Genomic DNA, 18949 nt, shown 5'->3' with positions numbered 1-18949 from the left:
AATCTTATTAAGTTATAAGAAAATCGTGCTTATTGAACAGTATTATAGATCTATATTATACAGTATATTGGTTGGGAGGTGAACAATAATAAGAAAATCATACTTATTGAACAGTATTATAGATCTATATTATACAGTATATTGGTTGGGAGGTGAACAATAATAAGAAAATCATACTTATTGAACAGTATTATAGATCTATATTATACAGTATATTGGTTGGGAGGTGAAAACCTGACAGGCATTGATTGGTATTTTTCTGACACGTGATAGCCTTTACCAATGGTAAAGGCTATCACGTGTCAGAAAAATATGGTTTACCTCCCCACCAGAAGTCAGATTCCTCCAACAGTAGTGTTACCTGATCAACGAAGACTTTAGCAACTGATGATATGTGAGATAACGCCAGATTCATGAACAGAGAAGCAAAAACAACTGATAGGAACACGCAAGCTCCGATGATGTTGATTTTCGGTCTGATGGGGGAAAAGGTGATATCAAAACAAAATTAATTTAGGTATGAGAATCACGTGTTGTATGCCAAAATATATCAGAAGTTCTATTTAAGCTATTAAAACTGGCTTCATTGTGATAATAGCTCATGTTTTATTCACTAACTTTTTGAGTTTGTTGTCCTCTGTAAGGGGTAAAAGCAGATTAACAACCACAAGCTGTTCTATCGTACTGGTCAAGTAACCAATGTATGAGTGGAGGCCGTTGTCAATATACACGGAGGATTCGTGGTCATTTACCCCTTTTATCATGTACATCTCGGAATGGGGTGTGTCTTTTATTGAGATGTTCATGCTAGCGAGGAGATCCAGCTCGCTGTTTATTTTCACTTTGTGGCTTATTCCGTATCCTGCAATTTGTTAACTTGGTTCATGATAACATTTTTTATTGGTTTCAGCTTTTCAGTTCGTAGAAAAAAACGAAATAAAAATTGGTGAATTTCCATTTAAAAAATTGGCACTATCCGTCGCGGAGTAGAGTCCGCGGCGGAGCCGCCGGACTCCGAGCGGACTCCGGCGGAGCCGCCGGACTCCGAGTGGAGTCCGGCGGTGCTCCGCCAAAATGTATTTACACTGGACTTGAGTACATTTTGGCGGACTTCGAGCGGAGCCGAGCGGACTCCGAGCGGACTTTAAAGTCCGCCGCGGACTCCGAGCGGCTCCGCGGCGGCTCGGCGGAGTGTCCGCCGCGGACTAAGCCACTAGGCGGACTCCGGTCCGCCGCGGACTCCGGCGGAGTGCTTGGCGGACTCCGGTGGACCTCTCCGGCGGACTTGAATCCGGCGGAGTCCGGCGGAGCTTGGCGGAGTCCACCAGCTCGGCAAACTCTGCTCGGAGTCCGCCGAACTCCAACAGAGTCCACTGACTTCCGACCTCCGACCTCCGACCCTCGGCTAAATTTGTCACGTGACATACAACATAGCATTTTGCAATATTGTGGTCAGATGAAAAGGTCGCTAGTGATAAACCTTAACCATTACCCTCACAATGTCAATAGTGTACAACTCTAGTCCTAACTTTGACCCTATAAGTATAATGTATAAACGTTGACCCTAACCCTCCACCAAACCGTCAGCAGCGAAATATCAATGTCATTGACTGGTCACGTGACCAAAACAATTTTTGTCATATTATCTCATATAGGGAAGCGTTTTTAGTTTTACCCTACACGTTGCATGTGGCGTCATTCGGCCGGATCCCAGCAAGCAAAAATACGTCGACCATCACAGGACGACGCCAGCCAGCACTCTCTACGCTTTTCGAGCTCCGATCGTCCTGTGACGAAGTAAGGACGAAGCCTGAGGTCCTCAGGTAACATCGACCACCGATTGAAAATTCAGAGATTTTTTGACATAAAGGTCAAATGTAAAACTAAAATCTTGATGTTAATTGATTGACGACGTCAATTTTTGAGCACAGCGCGAGCGCATGCGGAAAAGGACCGCGTAGCTAGTCAAGATGTTGATAAATATTTGACTTGTGGCGCGATGTGTTGCTCTAACTATAGCCCTCTCGCTTGCAGTAGCGCGCGACAGCCGGAGGCGGAAATGACCTGGTTAGCTAGGTAAACGCGATGAGCCTTGTAGGATGAAATCCTACCAGCTGACGCCACTCGCAGCTGTGCTGCTCGCTGTACGTCAGCGATCGAAATTTTACGTGTATCACCCGTTAAGATGTGCCACCCGACGCGCCACACAATTTTTTTCGTTGCTCGTCGCACGTCGACGAACAACGAAGCTCGTTGCGACGCGCAATGAGCTGCCAGGCTAGGACATCGTCCTGGTCCAACAAATTTTGGCGAGCGATTTTCTCCAAAAATTTAATGAGGGCGCCGACTTCCACTCTGGCTAGGTTTCTTGTTACCCAGCGCGGCGGGTCGGGTACTCATGTACTTGATTATTGAGAGTAGGTAGTGCGCCATCGACAGTGAGCCGCGCGTGCCGACTGTCGGATGGTTTTTTAGCGCTAATTTCGGCCAGCACAATTTTCTTCAAACAAATAGATATTAAGTATCCTTCCCGACCTCCGATTGCAACAAAAATTGGTAAGCTTACTGATAGACTTACAAGGAAAGTGTCCGAAAAGTTTAAAGCATATCCAACCATCAAACATTATGTTACAGCTAAAAGCAGCGTATTTTGCCCCATTTTTATCACTATATCAACTCCGATATCCACCAAATTTTTCGGACAGTTGTGAAAGCTCTATTGGAAGGTCGTCGCCAATTTTCAGAATGATCTCATGCAAGGGACTGAAGATATATCCAAATAATACGACAAAAATCAACGAATTTGGTCAAATTTGGTCAAATTACGCGACTTTTACAGCTAATTTTGCTCCAAAAGCCGCGCACCATCAAATATGGCACCTAGGCGAAACTCACTGATCTTTCCAAAAAGGTATGACAAAATTGGTATTGTGAAAATTCTCACAGTTTCTAAAAAACAATGGTACAAAATTTTTTTAAATCCGAGCAAGTTTATTTTTATGGTGCACCCCCTATTGAGAGTACCCCATCTTATGAACGATAGATGAACTTACATGTTACAATATATTTTGAAGTTTTTGAAGTATATTATATGTATTAATTATTCTGTGGAAAATAAAATTCTCTTTTTCTTAAATTCTCTTTTTCTTAATTCTTGTTCATTGAAATATTACCGCCAGCGAGGAGCTGCAGCTGCGACTGCAAGCCGTGTTACCCACTTCCCTGTACTGTATTGTGATCAGCATGAGTTTAATCAAAGTAATGTGTATCATGTCACTCGCTTCACTCGATCCGAAATTGAAGTATATAATCCTACAACGCCAAGCTAGTAATAGAGTTTTATGAAAGCACTCTGGCCAAGTCAGTGGATTCTTTTTACCTAATTTTACCTCATCCCATTAAGGAACGCGCGCTGGGTAACAAAAAACCTAGCCAGAGTGGAAGTCGGCGCCCTCATTAAATTTTTGGAGAAAATCGCTCGCCAAAATTTGTTGGACCAGGACGATGTCCTCGCCTGGCAGCTCATTGCGCGTCGCAACGAGCTTCGTTGTTCGTCGACGTGCGACGAGCAACGAGAAAAATTGTGTGGCGCGTCGGGTGGCCCATCTTAACGGGTGATACGCGTAAAATTTCGATCGCTGACGTACAGCGAGCAGCACAGCTGCGAGTGGCGTCAGCTAGTAGGATTTCATCCTACAAGGCACATCGCGTTTACCTATAAAAAACTAATTAAATGGGTCTACAGAGATTCGTAACGCGCGAAAGTACAAAGTTCCGAGTTAATGAGTCTCAATACTTTTTTTCCGTACTATAGCTAACCAGGTCATTTCCGCCTCCGGCGGTCGCGCGCTACTGCAAGCGAAAAGGCTATAGTTAGACTTAGAGCAACACATCGCGCCACAAGCCAAATATTTATCAACATCTTGACTAGCTACACGGTCCTTTTCCGCATGCGCTCGCGCTGTGCTCAAAAATTGATGTCGTCAATCAATTAACATCAAGATTTTAGTTTTACATTTGACCTTTATGTCAAAAAATCTCTGAATTTTCAATCGGTGGTCGATGTTACCTGAGGACCTCAGGCTTCGTCCTTACTTCGTCACAGGACGATCGGAGCTCGACGAGCGTAGAGAGTGCTGGCGTCGTCCTGTGATGGTCGACGTATTTTTGCTTGCTGGGATCCGGCCAAATGACGCCACATGCAACGTGTAGGGTAAAACTAAAAACGCTTCCCTATATGAGATAATATGACAAAAATTGTTTTGTTCACGTGACCAGTAGGCAGTGCACCATCGACAATAAGACGCGCACGCTGACCATTGAATGGTTTTTTAGCTCTTATTTCGGCCAGCACATTATTTTGGAAACAATCGAAAAGTTATAATACTTCCCATATAACAATTTTGTTGAAATTTGGTCAGCTTACGTAAACACTTATGTTCTACTGAACCTAATTTAGTTTGAGCAATTTCGATGGTCAGAATTTGAGTTATCAACGAATTTATACCTATTTTGTCATTTTTAGACCTCTTAATCAAGGCCAATCTCTCCCAACTAAATTAGGTTCGGTAGTTAAGTATGATTGGAAGGTTCTGACAAATTTTCAGCATGATTCATGTTCAGAAACCGAAGATATGACAGAATAATACGACAAAAATCAACGAATTTCGTCAAATTACGCGACTTTTACACCTAATTTTGCTCCAAAAGCCGCGCACCATCAAATATGGCACCTAGGAGAAACTCACTGATCATTCCAAAAAGGTATAATAAATTTGGTACTGTGAAAATTCTCACAGTCTCTAGAAAACGATGGTACAAAAATTTTGAAAATCCGAGCAAGTTTATTTTTATCGTGCACCGCCTATGACCAGTCAACGACATTGATATTTCGCTGCTGGCGGTTTGGTGGAGGGTTAGGGTCAACGTTTATACATTATAGGGTCAAAGTTAAGACTAGAGTTGTACACTATTGACATTGTGAGGGTAATGGTTAAGGTTTATCACTAGCGACCTTTTCATCTGACCACAATATCGCAAAATGCTATGTTGTATGTCACGTGACAAATTTAGCCTAGGGTCGGAAGTCGGAAGTCAGTGGACTCTGTTGGAGTCCGGCGGACTCCGAGCGGAGTCCAAGCTCCGCCGGACTCCGCCGGATTCAAGTCCGGCGGAGAGGTCCGCCGGAGTCCGCCAAGCACTCCGCCGGAGTCCGCGGCGGACCGGAGCCCGCCTAGTGGCTTAGTCCGCGGCGGACACTCCGCCGAGCCGCCGCGGAGCCGCTCGGAGTCCGCGGCGGACTTTAAAGTCCGCTCGGAGTCCGCTCGGCTCCGCTCGGCTCCGCTCGGCTCCGCTCGGCTCCGCTCGGAGTCCGCCAAAATGTACTCGAATCCAGTGTAAATACATTTTGGCGGAGCACCGCCGGACTCCGCTCGGAGTCCGGCGGCTCCGCCGCGGACTCTACTCCGCGACGGATAGTGCCAAAAAATGTATTGTTTTTCCAACAATGAATTATTTGCAATTTAATAACATAAACAACATTAAACCTGCAAAGACGAAAGTGAAGCAGAAGGATAAAATAGCAGTAACAGCTCCTATCCGGCTTATGACGAGAATCCCAGCCATAGAAGAGAGGAATATCACCACCACTAGGAGTAGAGTCAGCATACTCACTTTCACCGACCAATCGTGCTGAAGTGATTTTAAATTGTTGTTCTTAGACTGTGTATTAAAGTGTTTTTAAACTGTTAGTCCTCCGTTTTATTATCAGTCATCCAAAGAAAACTCTGTTCATAGTGTGTAAAAACCCCTGTTCAGGATTTAGAATTAGTCAAGGTGAATATCACATAATACACAATAGTCACTTGGAATATTATCAACTAATATTATTATCCGAAATAAGAAATAGTTAAATCAATACTCTGTTGTTCTTAGACTGTGTATTCTGGACAATTGCTATCATTTCAAAACGGAAATTTATTAGGTAACATTTTAATTGTTTTTTGGTTTTTATTACCGTAGAGTCTGTGAAGGAGAAGTGGAACAGTCTATCTATTAGATCAGATAATCGGATCGTAGTGTCTGACACCTGCAAGAAAAGGAAGTGTACAGACTACACTGTGCAAATATCACAAAATCATTGTTAACCAGGTAACCAGGTAACCAGGTAACCAGGTTACCAGGTAACCAGGTTACCAGGTAACCTGCAAGAAAAGGAAGTGTACAGACTACACTGTGCAAATATCACAAAATCATTGTTAAAATCAAGACAAAACTACAAGTAGTCGTTATTGTTGCTATTTCACTCTAATGTTAAATTATTTTTATTGATTAACACATTTTGCATACCCGAAGCTTGCAGATAAAAACTATGTGCGTTATTAAATTAAACCATGCTTAAAGCTAACTAAAGTATTAAGATGCCATCATCCCCCCCCCCCCATATTTACCTGAAATATAACAGCAACTAGACTTGCAGCTACGGCTAGATACGACAGTACACCTCCACACACTGTGCTTGCAACGGACACAATCCCTCCGCAACCCACAGGATGGTAGTGGTGTAGCTCTGATAAATAGTTGTTAACCGTTCGAGCTCTGATAAATATTTGTTAACTGTTCGAGCTCTGATAAATATTTGTTAACTGTTCGAGCTCTGATAAATATTTGTTAACTGTACGAGCTCTGATAAATATTTGTTAACTGTACGAGCTTTGATAAATTTTTGTTAACTGTACGAGCTTTGATAAATTTTTGTTAACTGTTTGAGCTCTAATAAATATTTGTTAACTGTTCGAGCGCTGATAAATATTTTTTAACTGTATGAGCTCTGATAAATATTTGTTAACCGTACCAGCTCTGATAAATATTTGTTAACTGTTTGAGCTCTGATAAATATTTGTTAACTGTTCGAGCTTTGATAAATATTTGTTAACTGTACGAGCTCTGATAAATATTTGTTAACTGTTCGAGCGCTGATAAATATTTTTTAACTGTATGAGCTCTGATAAATATTTGTTAACCGTACCAGCTCTGATAAATATTTGTTAACTGTTCGAGCTTTGATAAATTTTTGTTAACTGTACGAGCTCTGATAAATATTAGTGTGAATTTGTATCTTTATATTACATCATTTATGGTAAGATAATATATCTTACTATTAACTTATTAAATGGAGTTGAAAAACTTTACATTTTGCATTAGCAAGTATGTCAAAATATACCAAATTATTCAAGCACAAACCTGCAAAAATACCGCCTATGAAAGCAGCAATAAGGCATGATAAAGCAATGCTGAGTGAATGAACCATGAGGTGATCCATAGACATGGTAGGTTTGGAGCCAATAACGGGATTTAGAAGTACTGGTACTGTCAGAGTGAGCAAACATATCCCAACCGTCTGCGGAGGAGTTGGTCTTAAACCCGGTTATATATTAAAGTCATTATTGTAACGGTATATTAGAACCAGACAGACACAAAGTGTGAAGGGCCTGAACGGAACCCCTCGGTTTCAGTTCCTTGTTTAACGTTATATAATGTTCTAATTGAAGCTGCTCTTTCAGCTACATAAGCTTTTAAATCCTTTAAAAAAAGGTGAATCTCATTCCATATCTACCTTACAAGACATTTTTATAACGTACGAAATGCGACGGTTTTCCCGAAATTTCGCCATATTTTCGGACCGCCAAAATTTCGGTCGTCGTAATAGAATCCGTCGCATTATTTTTAGCTTATTCCAATAATTGTGGCTTCATCGATTCATTTTGTTCTTGAAATGTTAGTGATATGATGGTGGGACAAATAAATAAACACAATATTCCATGATGAATTTAATGTCAAGTTATACGTTTTAAATTTACAATAAATTACATTTATGTGCTAACATAAACTTTTTATAGACTAAGTCAAGATAAACAATTTAATACCAAACTCAATAAGTGAAACTGAAAGATTCGAGCCGGACCCCTTAGAGGAAGATGTTGACGGATGTTACTCGTCTAAATTTCTTCGAAGTAGCGCGCGCCGCTTTCTTCTCGAAATGTTATACTGTTATATATCTCAAAATGGCCCGACGGCAAGTGCTACGAAGTAGCGCGCGCCGGGCCAGATCATAAACAATGGTCAAAGGAAGATGAAGAAATCGATTTATAAGTTTCATTTTGTTTCAACATGATTTTACCGATTTTTAGAAAATTTTGAATTTCCTTTGTGTCAGAAGACAAAATGATGAAAAATACCCTTATTTTCTGTGACGTCCGAAATGTGACGGTTTTTATTCAATTTCGCCATATTTTCGGACCGCCAAAATTTCGGTCGTCGCAAATTGGTCCGCCACAAAAATGTCTTGTAAGGTAATCCTAAACTGGCTTTAAATTCTAAAACAATAAAAGTGTAACTGTGTAGTGTTTATTGTTTAAGAGTGTAACTGTATACAAACCTCGAAATAAGACAAGGAAGGTTTAATACCAGACATTACATATCTAACAGGTCCTGTCCCCACGTGGCTGGTAATAGACTGGTAACTGGCGACGGAAGCTGCTCCACTCCTTGCTAGACTAGTTCCCTCTGAACTGGGTATTGAGCTGGGTGCTGAGCTTGAGCCACCCTCTTCATTACTACTGGTCCTACTCAGTTCTGATGGGATTATGTCTTCTGACATGTTCAGCCCGACATTGTGTTTTCAGCTCATGGCTCTTTCTCAGTGTGACAGTTCATTTTAAACTGGGCGATTGTTCTAAAATCAAAAAGTAAAAACCATATGATTATTTCCGAAATTCTTGCCAAACACAAAGTTCAATCAGAGCTGCCCTGGCGAACGTAAGTTGGAAATCAACTGATCAGTGTAGAAAGGTAAGACGTGTTTCACAAATTTAATTGTACGAAGAAGTAATTCAAGTAACTAACACTAACAGTAATGATCAAATATCAACTGAAGAACAATGCTCCTATGATAATAGCCTCAATATCTAAATTTAAAGCTCTATACACAGTCTACCTTTACGTGTAAGTGTATATTGCAAACTAAACCTTAACACGTGTACCATATTATGTAAAACTAAACCTCTTTAAAAGACAAAAGACTCGTACATTACGTTTGCGTAGATAATATTTACTTATTGGCCGACTCAACAAAAATAAATGCGGCAATACTCAACAGCTCACAGCATTATCATGTTGTCAATTATTGTGCAAGATTAAAACAGTGGATATCCAACAGAAGGTGTGGCAGAACTAAAAGTAGAAAATATAAAAACAAAGCTTTGAAACAAAAAGTCAAGTCAAACTAAAGAAAAGCAATGATTCTATATCCTCTGTAAAACTAATATACTAGATTGCACTGTACAGATGATGTATAAACTTTGTAGATATTAACACAGGACGACGACAATGTTCAATGAGGCAAACGTTTATTCCTTATTTGGAAGACAAATGTGACTGTCGGTAACTCTAAAACGCACCTGTGTCTACAGTCACAATATATCTGTAATCCAAACTATGGAGTTGCTCACAAGGTCTTGAGCTTCATATCTACAAGTAATCATAGTAGGATCATTACAAATCCAAATATCACGAGAAATTTCTGTAACTACTTTGTAGCTCTTTAACACGCAAGCTTTATTTGTTTTGACTCTATTCCTCATCGGACTTAAGCGGGTGTAAAATTATCACATATTATATCATATTCATTATATTGTATAGATGATTTGACCAAAACCCATATTCATGGGTAGAGTGTACCGCTGCCAGTGTCTCTCTTTTCCAAACAAAAGGAAATGATATTAATTTGAATAACCGTCCGAAAATGCAAATTGATACCGAGAATGAAATCGGTCGCTCGCTTTTTCCATTCGATCACGGCTTACGAATTGTAATATAAAGCTTATTGATTGGAAAAAGCGAGCGACCGATTTCATTCTCGGTATCAATTTGCATTTTCGGACGGTTATTCAAATTAATATCATTTCCTTTTGTTTGGAAAAGAGAGACACTGGCAGCGGTACACTCTACCCATGATTATGGGTTTTGGTCAAATATCATCTCTTTTTGATTATAATGTCAGGATAATTTACAAAGCCGAAATGTAAACTCATAACTTCATTAATATTTATATTAATAATTAGGAGGTAATTTCATCGATTTCGAAATTTTACCTGACTGAATATGGCACTTTTTACTCATTCAAGTTGGCATTAAATTCATATATAATGCCATTTAAATATCGTGGGAAAGCAGAATTTATTCGAAATCACGAATGAGCAAAATTCTCACCTTTCGCACGTGCAAACTTTGAGCGGACGTTGCGTGCGCATACAATATTGAATCACCGTAAATTTTTGCATAGCAGTATTTTATATATAGTTTAATAAGCATGCAAAGTTTCAGAAGATTTCATATAGAACTTGGATCACAACGGGACTCCAAGGTTGATAAAAATGGTGAAAACAGCAATTTTCAGTAATTTTAGCAATTTTCTATCAAATCGGGCGTGTCCCCACGTGTGCAACTTTTTGATTTTCAACTTTAAAACTAGCCTATAAAACAATTTAGACCTTTAAAAAGCAAAATTGAGCTCCACAACCCAAAGGATGGCCCAACACCAGAGAATACTAATTCACAACTTTTGTGTTTTTATAAAATTATTCTTCAAAAAAGCACTTACTTCAATAGCGAATATCTTTATGAAGGAGCAAAGTAAGAAACTTTTCCGGTAGATTTTCAGAATGCTTGAACAATTATCTAAGGCAAAAATGTCCTCAGATTTTGAATAAAATTACTCCTTAATGGTTTAAAATCGATTTGAAAAGTTGTTACTTTGTCAAAAATCAAGTTTTAAAAACACTTAATTTGATGACGTCATCAAGTGATAATGATGAAGATAAATTATTTTTTGATATAATGTAAACTAAAGTATAAACAATTATCTTTAAAACCTGTGGTTCGAAATGACTGTATCTTTTATACTTTTGAATCTACGGACACTTAAATGTAGGCTACAATTAACAGCAAAAGCGTCTATACATACATAATACATATGATGTTTCTTTTGGAGAAATCCAGTTTCAAGAGTGCTCTACCCGGGAGGGGAGCATTGTACAATGAAAACAACGATTCTACAAACTCAGAGTTTCATGTAAATGCAATCATCAGTGTCAGAATACTTACTAAATTAATAAATCCATGTTTTCCTTACAAGCTCCTTCATAAAATTAACTTAACTAAACTAAATCAAAAACAAAATCAAACGAAACGAAACGAAATTGAAACGAAAATGAAATACAAAAACAAAAACTAAAATTAAAATAAAATATTCCTAAAAGCATTTCTTCAGCATAAACTTGTTGGTGTTACTTACTTCGTTACTTCGTTGAGTTCATCCGTGGAGCCGGAAGGGTCATCAGATATCTGACCACCTGGATGGCGAGTAGTCGACCAGTGAGTTTGACCAACTGCAGCTGTAGCCGGCGACCGGAGGGTTGTCCGGTATCAAAGCAAGAAAGTTCGACAAACTACACTTAAACATGTCAAAGGATGAATCAGCCTTTACTGTGTGAGGCACTTTGTTCCACAGCTTCGGTCCTTGAACTGCAAAAGACCTGTCGTACAGTGACTGGTTGCGTAAGGAACTTGACTTTGACAATGAGGGTATGACAGCTACATCCCCGTGTCTTGGGGTCACCTTGAATTTGATATCACAGCAGTTTGGTACCACATTATGGAGAATCTTCCACATCATCAGGATGATATACCTCTCCCGTCTGCGCTGTAGAGACATCAATTTAAGCTGTACGAGTCTTTCCCAATAGTTGAGATGTTGAAGACCGCCAATACGACTGGTGAAAGTTCTTTGCACCCCCTCTATCAGCTGTATTTCAGTCACCTTGGTAGGGCTCCAGAGTGGGCAGCAATACTCTAGTAAGCTTCTTACTAGTGACTTGTAGAGAGTAGTCATTACGGTCTTGTCGCGAGTTTTGAACACACTGAATACCCAAAATAGTGTGCTCCTTGCTTTGGGTACCATGTTGCCGATGTGTGTCGACCAGCTAAGATCACTTGAAACCATAACTCCAAGATCTCGGACGTTTTCGACAGGATAAAGTATGTCCTGACTGGATACTTTGTAACGCAGTGTTTCGGCGAAGAAGGGTAGTTCGGGGAATGAGCTCTTACTGTTATGGAGGTGATTTAACAGCTCGAACTTCTGCTCGTGAAGCTTCATGTTGTTGCTACGTGACCAGTCAAGAATCTTATAGATATCTTCTTGTAACAACTGACAGTCTTCAAAACAGCCAATCTGTTTGGAGACTCTAGTATCATCGGCGAAAAAACTCACCCTAGATGAGTCCACTACTTGTTCTAGATCATTGATGAACAAGATAAAGAGAAGCGGCCCCAAAACGCTTCCCTGGGGAACACCACTTAAAACCTTTGCGATAACCGAGTGAACTCCATTAAGCACCACGACTTGTTCGCGATCAAAGAGAAAGGACTTTATCCACTCTATGAGCTTGCCATGAAACCCATATTTTTTCAGCTTGTGGATGAGAAGATTTAAGTCGACTTTATCGAACGCCTTAGCGTAATCCAGATATATAGAATCTGTATCTTCACCACGAGTAAACCCTTCGTAGATGTCGTCAAAATGGCCGAGCATTTGAGTCAAGCAGCTCCTATTCGCTCTGAAACCATGCTGCTTATCGGTCAAGAGACTGTTGGCTTCCAAATACTCCACCATATGTTTTCTTATCACTCTTTCATACACTTTTACAACGTGGGAGGTCAAAGTGACAGGTCTGTAGTTTCCAACTTCACATCTACTGCCTTTCTTGAAAAGTGGCGAAACATAACCCGTCTTGTAGAAGCTTGGCACTATACCAGATGACATGGACTCTGACCACATAAGATAAATCGGGACACTAAGGCTGGTAGCACACCTTTTGAGAAGAATAGCTGGTATTCCATCGGGTCCAGGGGCAGAGTCTAGCTTAATTTCAGATATAGCTTCCATGATACTATCAGGTGTTAACACAATGTCATTGTCTCTACTGATAAGGGGTGGTACCGCAAATGTAGGGACTGCTGTGTCGGGACAGTTAGGGTCGCTGAAAACGGAGCAGAACTGTTGTTGAAGGATGTTGGCGAGTTCTTTCCGTTCAGTGACTAGTTCCTTATTGTCGTTCAGGAGGGTAGAAATGTTGTGTTTCACTTTGGAGAATGATTTGGCATAGGAGAAGAAATATTTGGGGTTACTTTTGATCCGCTCCACCGCTCTCCTCTCACCTTGGTCGAGATGGTTGACTATGGCCTCCTTTATCTCATAGCACACCAGCCCGATCTCGTCTTCAAGTTTCTTGATTCGGGCATTGTCACCGGCGCACCTTGCTGCGGAGAGACGAGTTTTAAGCTTAGACTTCCGTCTTCTGAGAGAATTGTAGAGCTTAGGCTTGCCTGATGGAGGTCGTTTCTTGGGAATGTTCGATATGCACGTGTTTAGTACTTTATCCGTGAACTTGGCAGGAAATTCCTCGAACGTACCAGCATCTCTCAGTTCATCCCAATCAATAGCTTCAAAAACCTTATTCAGTCGGGGAAAATCAGCTTGATTGAAATCTAATGCTCGAAAGTTCATTTCATCAAGATATGTAGCATGGGCCTCCTCCATCACACCAGGGTTGAAGGAGAGTAGGACGCTGACCATATCGTGATCAGATATATCGGTTGCTTCAGTTTTAACATCCGATATCAGTCGGTCATTGTTACAGAAAACCAGGTCCAAAATGTTGTTTCCTCTGGTAGGCACGTTGACCATTTGACTGAGAAGGTAGGTTGACATAAAGTTTAACAAGCGTTGGGCCGATAAATTTGATTCCGATGTCCCACCGCTGTGGATCTGAAGCGATCCCCAGTCAACCTGAGGTAAGTTGAAATCACCTGTTATGAACAACTCATAATCGTTGTCAAGGTTTTCGATAGCGTGCCCCAAGTGATCCAAAAGCTTTGAGAAGCTTGATAGGCTCGCATCAGGGGGTCTGTAGATGACTGCCACCAATAGCTTTGCAGATGGGTAAACATTGCACAGCCCCTGACAAGTACCGTCGTCGTAAAACTCTGAAGCTGACACTGGGAGAGACGACAATGAGTAGAGAAGAACACCTCCTCCACTCCTCTTGCTACGATCACATCTTGAAACTGAGTAGCCCGGTATCTGGAGTTGAGCGTCACTGTAGTATGACTTTAACCAGGACTCCGTAATCGCGATGAAGGGGAACAAGTGCCCTGACTCTCGTTTTTCCTCAACATGACCAATAAGGTCATTAAGTTTCCATCTGCCGACACTATTCGCAGACGGATTCAAGCTCCTCGCATTTAATAGAAGGAGTGATGAGAGTAAGGCATGGGATGGGGCGGTAGCCTGGGCACTCCTAGAGACATCATAGGCTGGGGTGCTGGAGCCGGGTACATCATGGTGGGGGGAGCTTGGAGAGCTGAAGTTGGCTGCGTGTGAGGATGGCACGCTGGTGCACCTTGGCTCATCTTCTTCTCCATCGCTTCTAACTTGGTCGCCATGCCCGTGACCAAGTTTCGCAACTCTAAAAAATTGCTCGATTCAGAATTGCTGACGTTCTGATTTGCACCATTTTGTTTCTGCTTCGCTTTTCGGGGGACACTGCTGGGTTTGTTGTTGTTGTTGTTGTTATTTTTCTTTCGAGCAGAGCGAGGGTGAAAATTCGAACAATCCTTTTTAGAACATGAACCGATGTCAAGCGCAGTTTTGCAGATTTCAGGATGGAAGAAAGGACAATTCTTGCCCTTTTTGCAACCCTTTCTACCTGTCGTCGTGTGCCTGCATTTACTTATGAGTTCCCTCCTCCTATTTAATAGATTGCCATCTTTATTTAAAATAATATAAAGTTTTTCAGTAAGGCAGAGATGACAATCTTTCGTACCCCCCTTGTACGGATGAGCATGTTTGATTATTTTCCAAGATATTTTATATGGTGTTTGTTTATCTTTCAACTCCCATATTTTCTTAGATAGCTCCGTCTGATTTCGTAGCTTCTCGAGTTTGAAAGAGCTTGTGTGTGAACTGAAACGGGTCTTAAAAGTGTTTTCAGTAAGCCCAATATATTTGTGCTCTTTCTTTTCATTTTCCACTGCAATAGTTGCTTCATATATCACTGCTGCTTCCAGGCATTGTCCGTTCAGTGGGCACATTTCCGGCTTTCTGCAATTGCACGTTTTCGATTTAATTGTAGGTTCTTTCTGAGCTTGGTGTCTGGTGCTCGCTAAGATGGATCCTACGTTGGGTAGGCAACTGTATGATAGCTTAATTGTGTTTCTGTTGAACATTTTGTGAAATTGGTGTCCTCTGGGGAAGTGCTTGTCTAGTAATCGGAGGAAGCTCTTGCCTATGTTTGTTGTTACATTTGAGCTGTATGGGGGGTTGAACCATATGATCTTCCTGGATCTCTTCCTGTTGGCTCGTGGCAAGGCGGTGCTAGTATCTGTAAACTCTAGTTGGTGGTCGTGGCCGCTTTCTTTAAGTGCTGTTCCGTAAATCCCTTTCGCTTTGTCAAACTCTTCTTTATTGCAGGAGATGTCCGATAGACGCCGGTTTATCATTTTGGGGAGCTGGTTTATGATTGTTGGTGGGTGGTTTGACTGCTTGTTGATATATAGCGGTGTGTCATTTGGCTTTCGGAAGGGGAAGTATTTCCAACTGTCAAGATTAAGTGTCACGTCTAGGAAGTCGACTTCAACGAGATTGGTTTCTATTGTGATCTTTAGTCCTTCCTCCTTGAATATAGCCGTGATCTTTTTCCGGATTCGGTCTAGTTTCGGTCCGTTAGCTTGTGGAATGATTGCTAGGCCGTCGTCTCTGTAGAGACCGATTTGGTTGGCTGGAATATACTGCTGGAGTTGGTTGAGCATGTGTACGCCGACAAGTTCACATGTTTCGGCGCCATCATACGATCCCATGGTGACATCAAAATTGCGGTTCTTCTTTTCCCAAACATCGCCGTTATGGAAGAGAAGCGCATTCTTGGCGTGTTTTATAATTTCAATTTCCCTGGAGCTGAGTTCGATGGTCTGCATGGCGAACTGTATGGCTTTATCGAGCAGGTCTTCCGTTATTGAGGGGTAGAACTCAACTACGTCAAACTTCACGAACTTGCTCTTTGTTTCCTTGTTCATCCCGTGGAACCAGTTCAGGACCTCCTTGGTATTTTTCCAGAGGTTGAGGTTTGTGTTGGTGGCCTCCAGCAGTCTGGTGATGGTTTGTTCCAATATCTGCTTGCTGATCTTGCCTAGTTCGTTCTTTGCGGGGTTGATGAGTCGGCATTGCGGTGTGTTCTTGAAGTTGTCCTTGTGATCTTTAAGGGTTATGAAGCATTGCTCCTCCGTGAAACGCTGTACTCGGTCTTCTAATTCCAATGATCGGGCAAGTTTGGCTGAAATTTTGTCGATTTCGTCTTTCTTCCCTGGATTAGCCTTCTTATACGTTTTTGTTTCCTTCAAGTTTATCTCTTGCTCTTTATTTAATAAAGAGCAAGAGATAAACTTGAAGGAAACGTATGGGTTCAAAACATCAAAAACCCCGCCGCAAAGTGAACACCTGAATGCTTTTGAGGATGACATGTATGAGTTGATAAGCTCCATCGAGTTCTCGAAATCGAAAAACAATTTTCAGCAGAAACTCGATGAAGACCTTGAAAAACTCCGCAACTCAGGCAAGGTCATAGTACCAGCGGACAAGACCACCAATATGTACCTTGTGTCGACAGAACGTTACGATAAACTCCTAACCGAAAATGTGACAAAAACGTATAAGAAGGCTAATCCAGGGAAGAAAGACGAAATCGACAAAATTTCAGCCAAACTTGCCCGATCATTGGAATTAGAAGACCGAGTACAGCGTTTCACGGAGGAGCAATGCTTCATAACCCTTAAAGATCACAAGGACAACTTCAAGAACACACCGCAATGCCGACTCATCAACCCCGCAAAGAACGAACTAGGCAAGATCAGCAAGCAGATATTGGAACAAACCATCACCAGACTGCTGGAGGCCACCAACACAAACCTCAACCTCTGGAAAAATACCAAGGAGGTCCTGAACTGGTTCCACGGGATGAACAAGGAAACAAAGAGCAAGTTCGTGAAGTTTGACGTAGTTGAGTTCTACCCCTCAATAACGGAAGACCTGCTCGATAAAGCCATACAGTTCGCCATGCAGACCATCGAACTCAGCTCCAGGGAAATTGAAATTATAAAACACGCCAAGAATGCGCTTCTCTTCCATAACGGCGATGTTTGGGAAAAGAAGAACCGCAATTTTGATGTCACCATGGGATCGTATGATGGCGCCGAAACATGTGAACTTGTCGGCGTACACATGCTCAACCAACTCCAGCAGTATATTCCAGCCAACCAAATCGGTCTCTACAGAGACGACGGCCTAGCAATCATTCCACAAGCTAACGGACCGAAACTAGACCGAATCCGGAAAAAGATCACGGCTATATTCAAGGAGGAAGGACTAAAGATCACAATAGAAACCAATCTCGTTGAAGTCGACTTCCTAGACGTGACACTTAATCTTGACAGTGGGAAATACTTCCCCTTCCGAAAGCCAAATGACACACCGCTATATATCAACAAGCAGTCAAACCACCCACCAACAATCATAAACCAGCTCCCCAAAATGATAAACCGGCGTCTATCGGACATCTCCTGCAATAAAGAAGAGTTTGACAAAGCGAAAGGGATTTACGGAACAGCACTTAAAGAAAGCGGCCACGACCACCAACTAGAGTTTACAGATACTAGCACCGCCTTGCCACGAGCCAACAGGAAGAGATCCAGGAAGATCATATGGTTCAACCCCCCATACAGCTCAAATGTAACAACAAACATAGGCAAGAGCTTCCTCCGATTACTAGACAAGCACTTCCCCAGAGGACACCAATTTCACAAAATGTTCAACAGAAACACAATTAAGCTATCATACAGTTGCCTACCCAACGTAGGATCCATCTTAGCGAGCACCAGACACCAAGCTCAGAAAGAACCTACAATTAAATCGAAAACGTGCAATTGCAGAAAGCCGGAAATGTGCCCACTGAACGGACAATGCCTGGAAGCAGCAGTGATATATGAAGCAACTATTGCAGTGGAAAATGAAAAGAAAGAGCACAAATATATTGGGCTTACTGAAAACACTTTTAAGACCCGTTTCAGTTCACACACAAGCTCTTTCAAACTCGAGAAGCTACGAAATCAGACGGAGCTATCTAAGAAAATATGGGAGTTGAAAGATAAACAAACACCATATAAAATATCTTGGAAAATAATCAAACATGCTCATCCGTACAAGGGGGGTACGAAAGATTGTCATCTCTGCCTTACTGAAAAACTTTATATTATTTTAAATAAAGATGGCAATCTATTAAATAGGAGGAGGGAACTCATAAGTAAATGTAGGCACACCAACAAGTTTATGCTGAAGAAATGCTTTTAGGAATATTTTATTTTAATTTTAGTTTTTGTTCTTGTATTTCATTTTCGTTTCAATTTCGTTTCGTTTCGTTTGATTTTGTTTTTGATTTAGTTTAGTTAAGTTAATTTTATGAAGGAGCTTGTAAGGAAAACATGGATTTATTAATTTAGTAAGTATTCTGACACTGATGATTGCATTTGCATGAAACTCTGATTTTGTAGAATCGTTGTTTTCATTGTACATAATACATATATATATATATATATACTTCACGACAATCTGTTGTAAAACAGGGGTTCCAGAAAACCCACTTCCCAATACTCCTGAAACAAGAAATTTTTTTTACAGTCGATTTGGACAAGGTCTAGACGCCCTGCAAAGTTTCAGATCTCTAACTCAATTTTAACATGGTTTTTAAGGCACCTGAATATGGCGATTTTGGGTTTTTTA

General features: G+C 41.1%; 1 protein-coding gene across 2 annotated transcripts in view; it reads right to left on the bottom strand.

The window, feature by feature from the left end:
• Positions 1–18949, bottom strand: part of LOC134824001 (uncharacterized) — a 123641-nt gene that overhangs the window by 15216 nt on the left and 89476 nt on the right. The window contains exons 2-8 of one of the 2 annotated variants that reach the window (XM_063835629.1): positions 8438–8721; positions 7243–7399; positions 6450–6568; positions 6017–6088; positions 5547–5691; positions 619–862; positions 362–476 (exon numbers count right to left, since the gene is read on the bottom strand). In XM_063835629.1, the coding sequence (XP_063691699.1) occupies positions 362–476; positions 619–862; positions 5547–5691; positions 6017–6088; positions 6450–6568; positions 7243–7399; positions 8438–8659 (1074 nt within the window). In that variant the 5' untranslated portion in view covers positions 8660–8721. Of the gene's footprint in view, positions 1–361; positions 477–618; positions 863–5546; positions 5692–6016; positions 6089–6449; positions 6569–7242; positions 7400–8437; positions 8742–18949 lie in introns of those variants that run through there. The other variant, XM_063835628.1, reaches the window with a different exon arrangement.

This window comes from Bolinopsis microptera, chromosome 12 (assembly GCF_026151205.1).
Source record: "Bolinopsis microptera isolate Bmic1 chromosome 12, MBARI_Bmic_1.0, whole genome shotgun sequence".
Lineage (NCBI taxonomy): Eukaryota > Metazoa > Ctenophora > Tentaculata > Lobata > Bolinopsidae > Bolinopsis > Bolinopsis microptera.
Note: the sequence above shows the minus strand (reverse complement) of the source record. Positions and strands in the feature narration are given on the sequence as shown.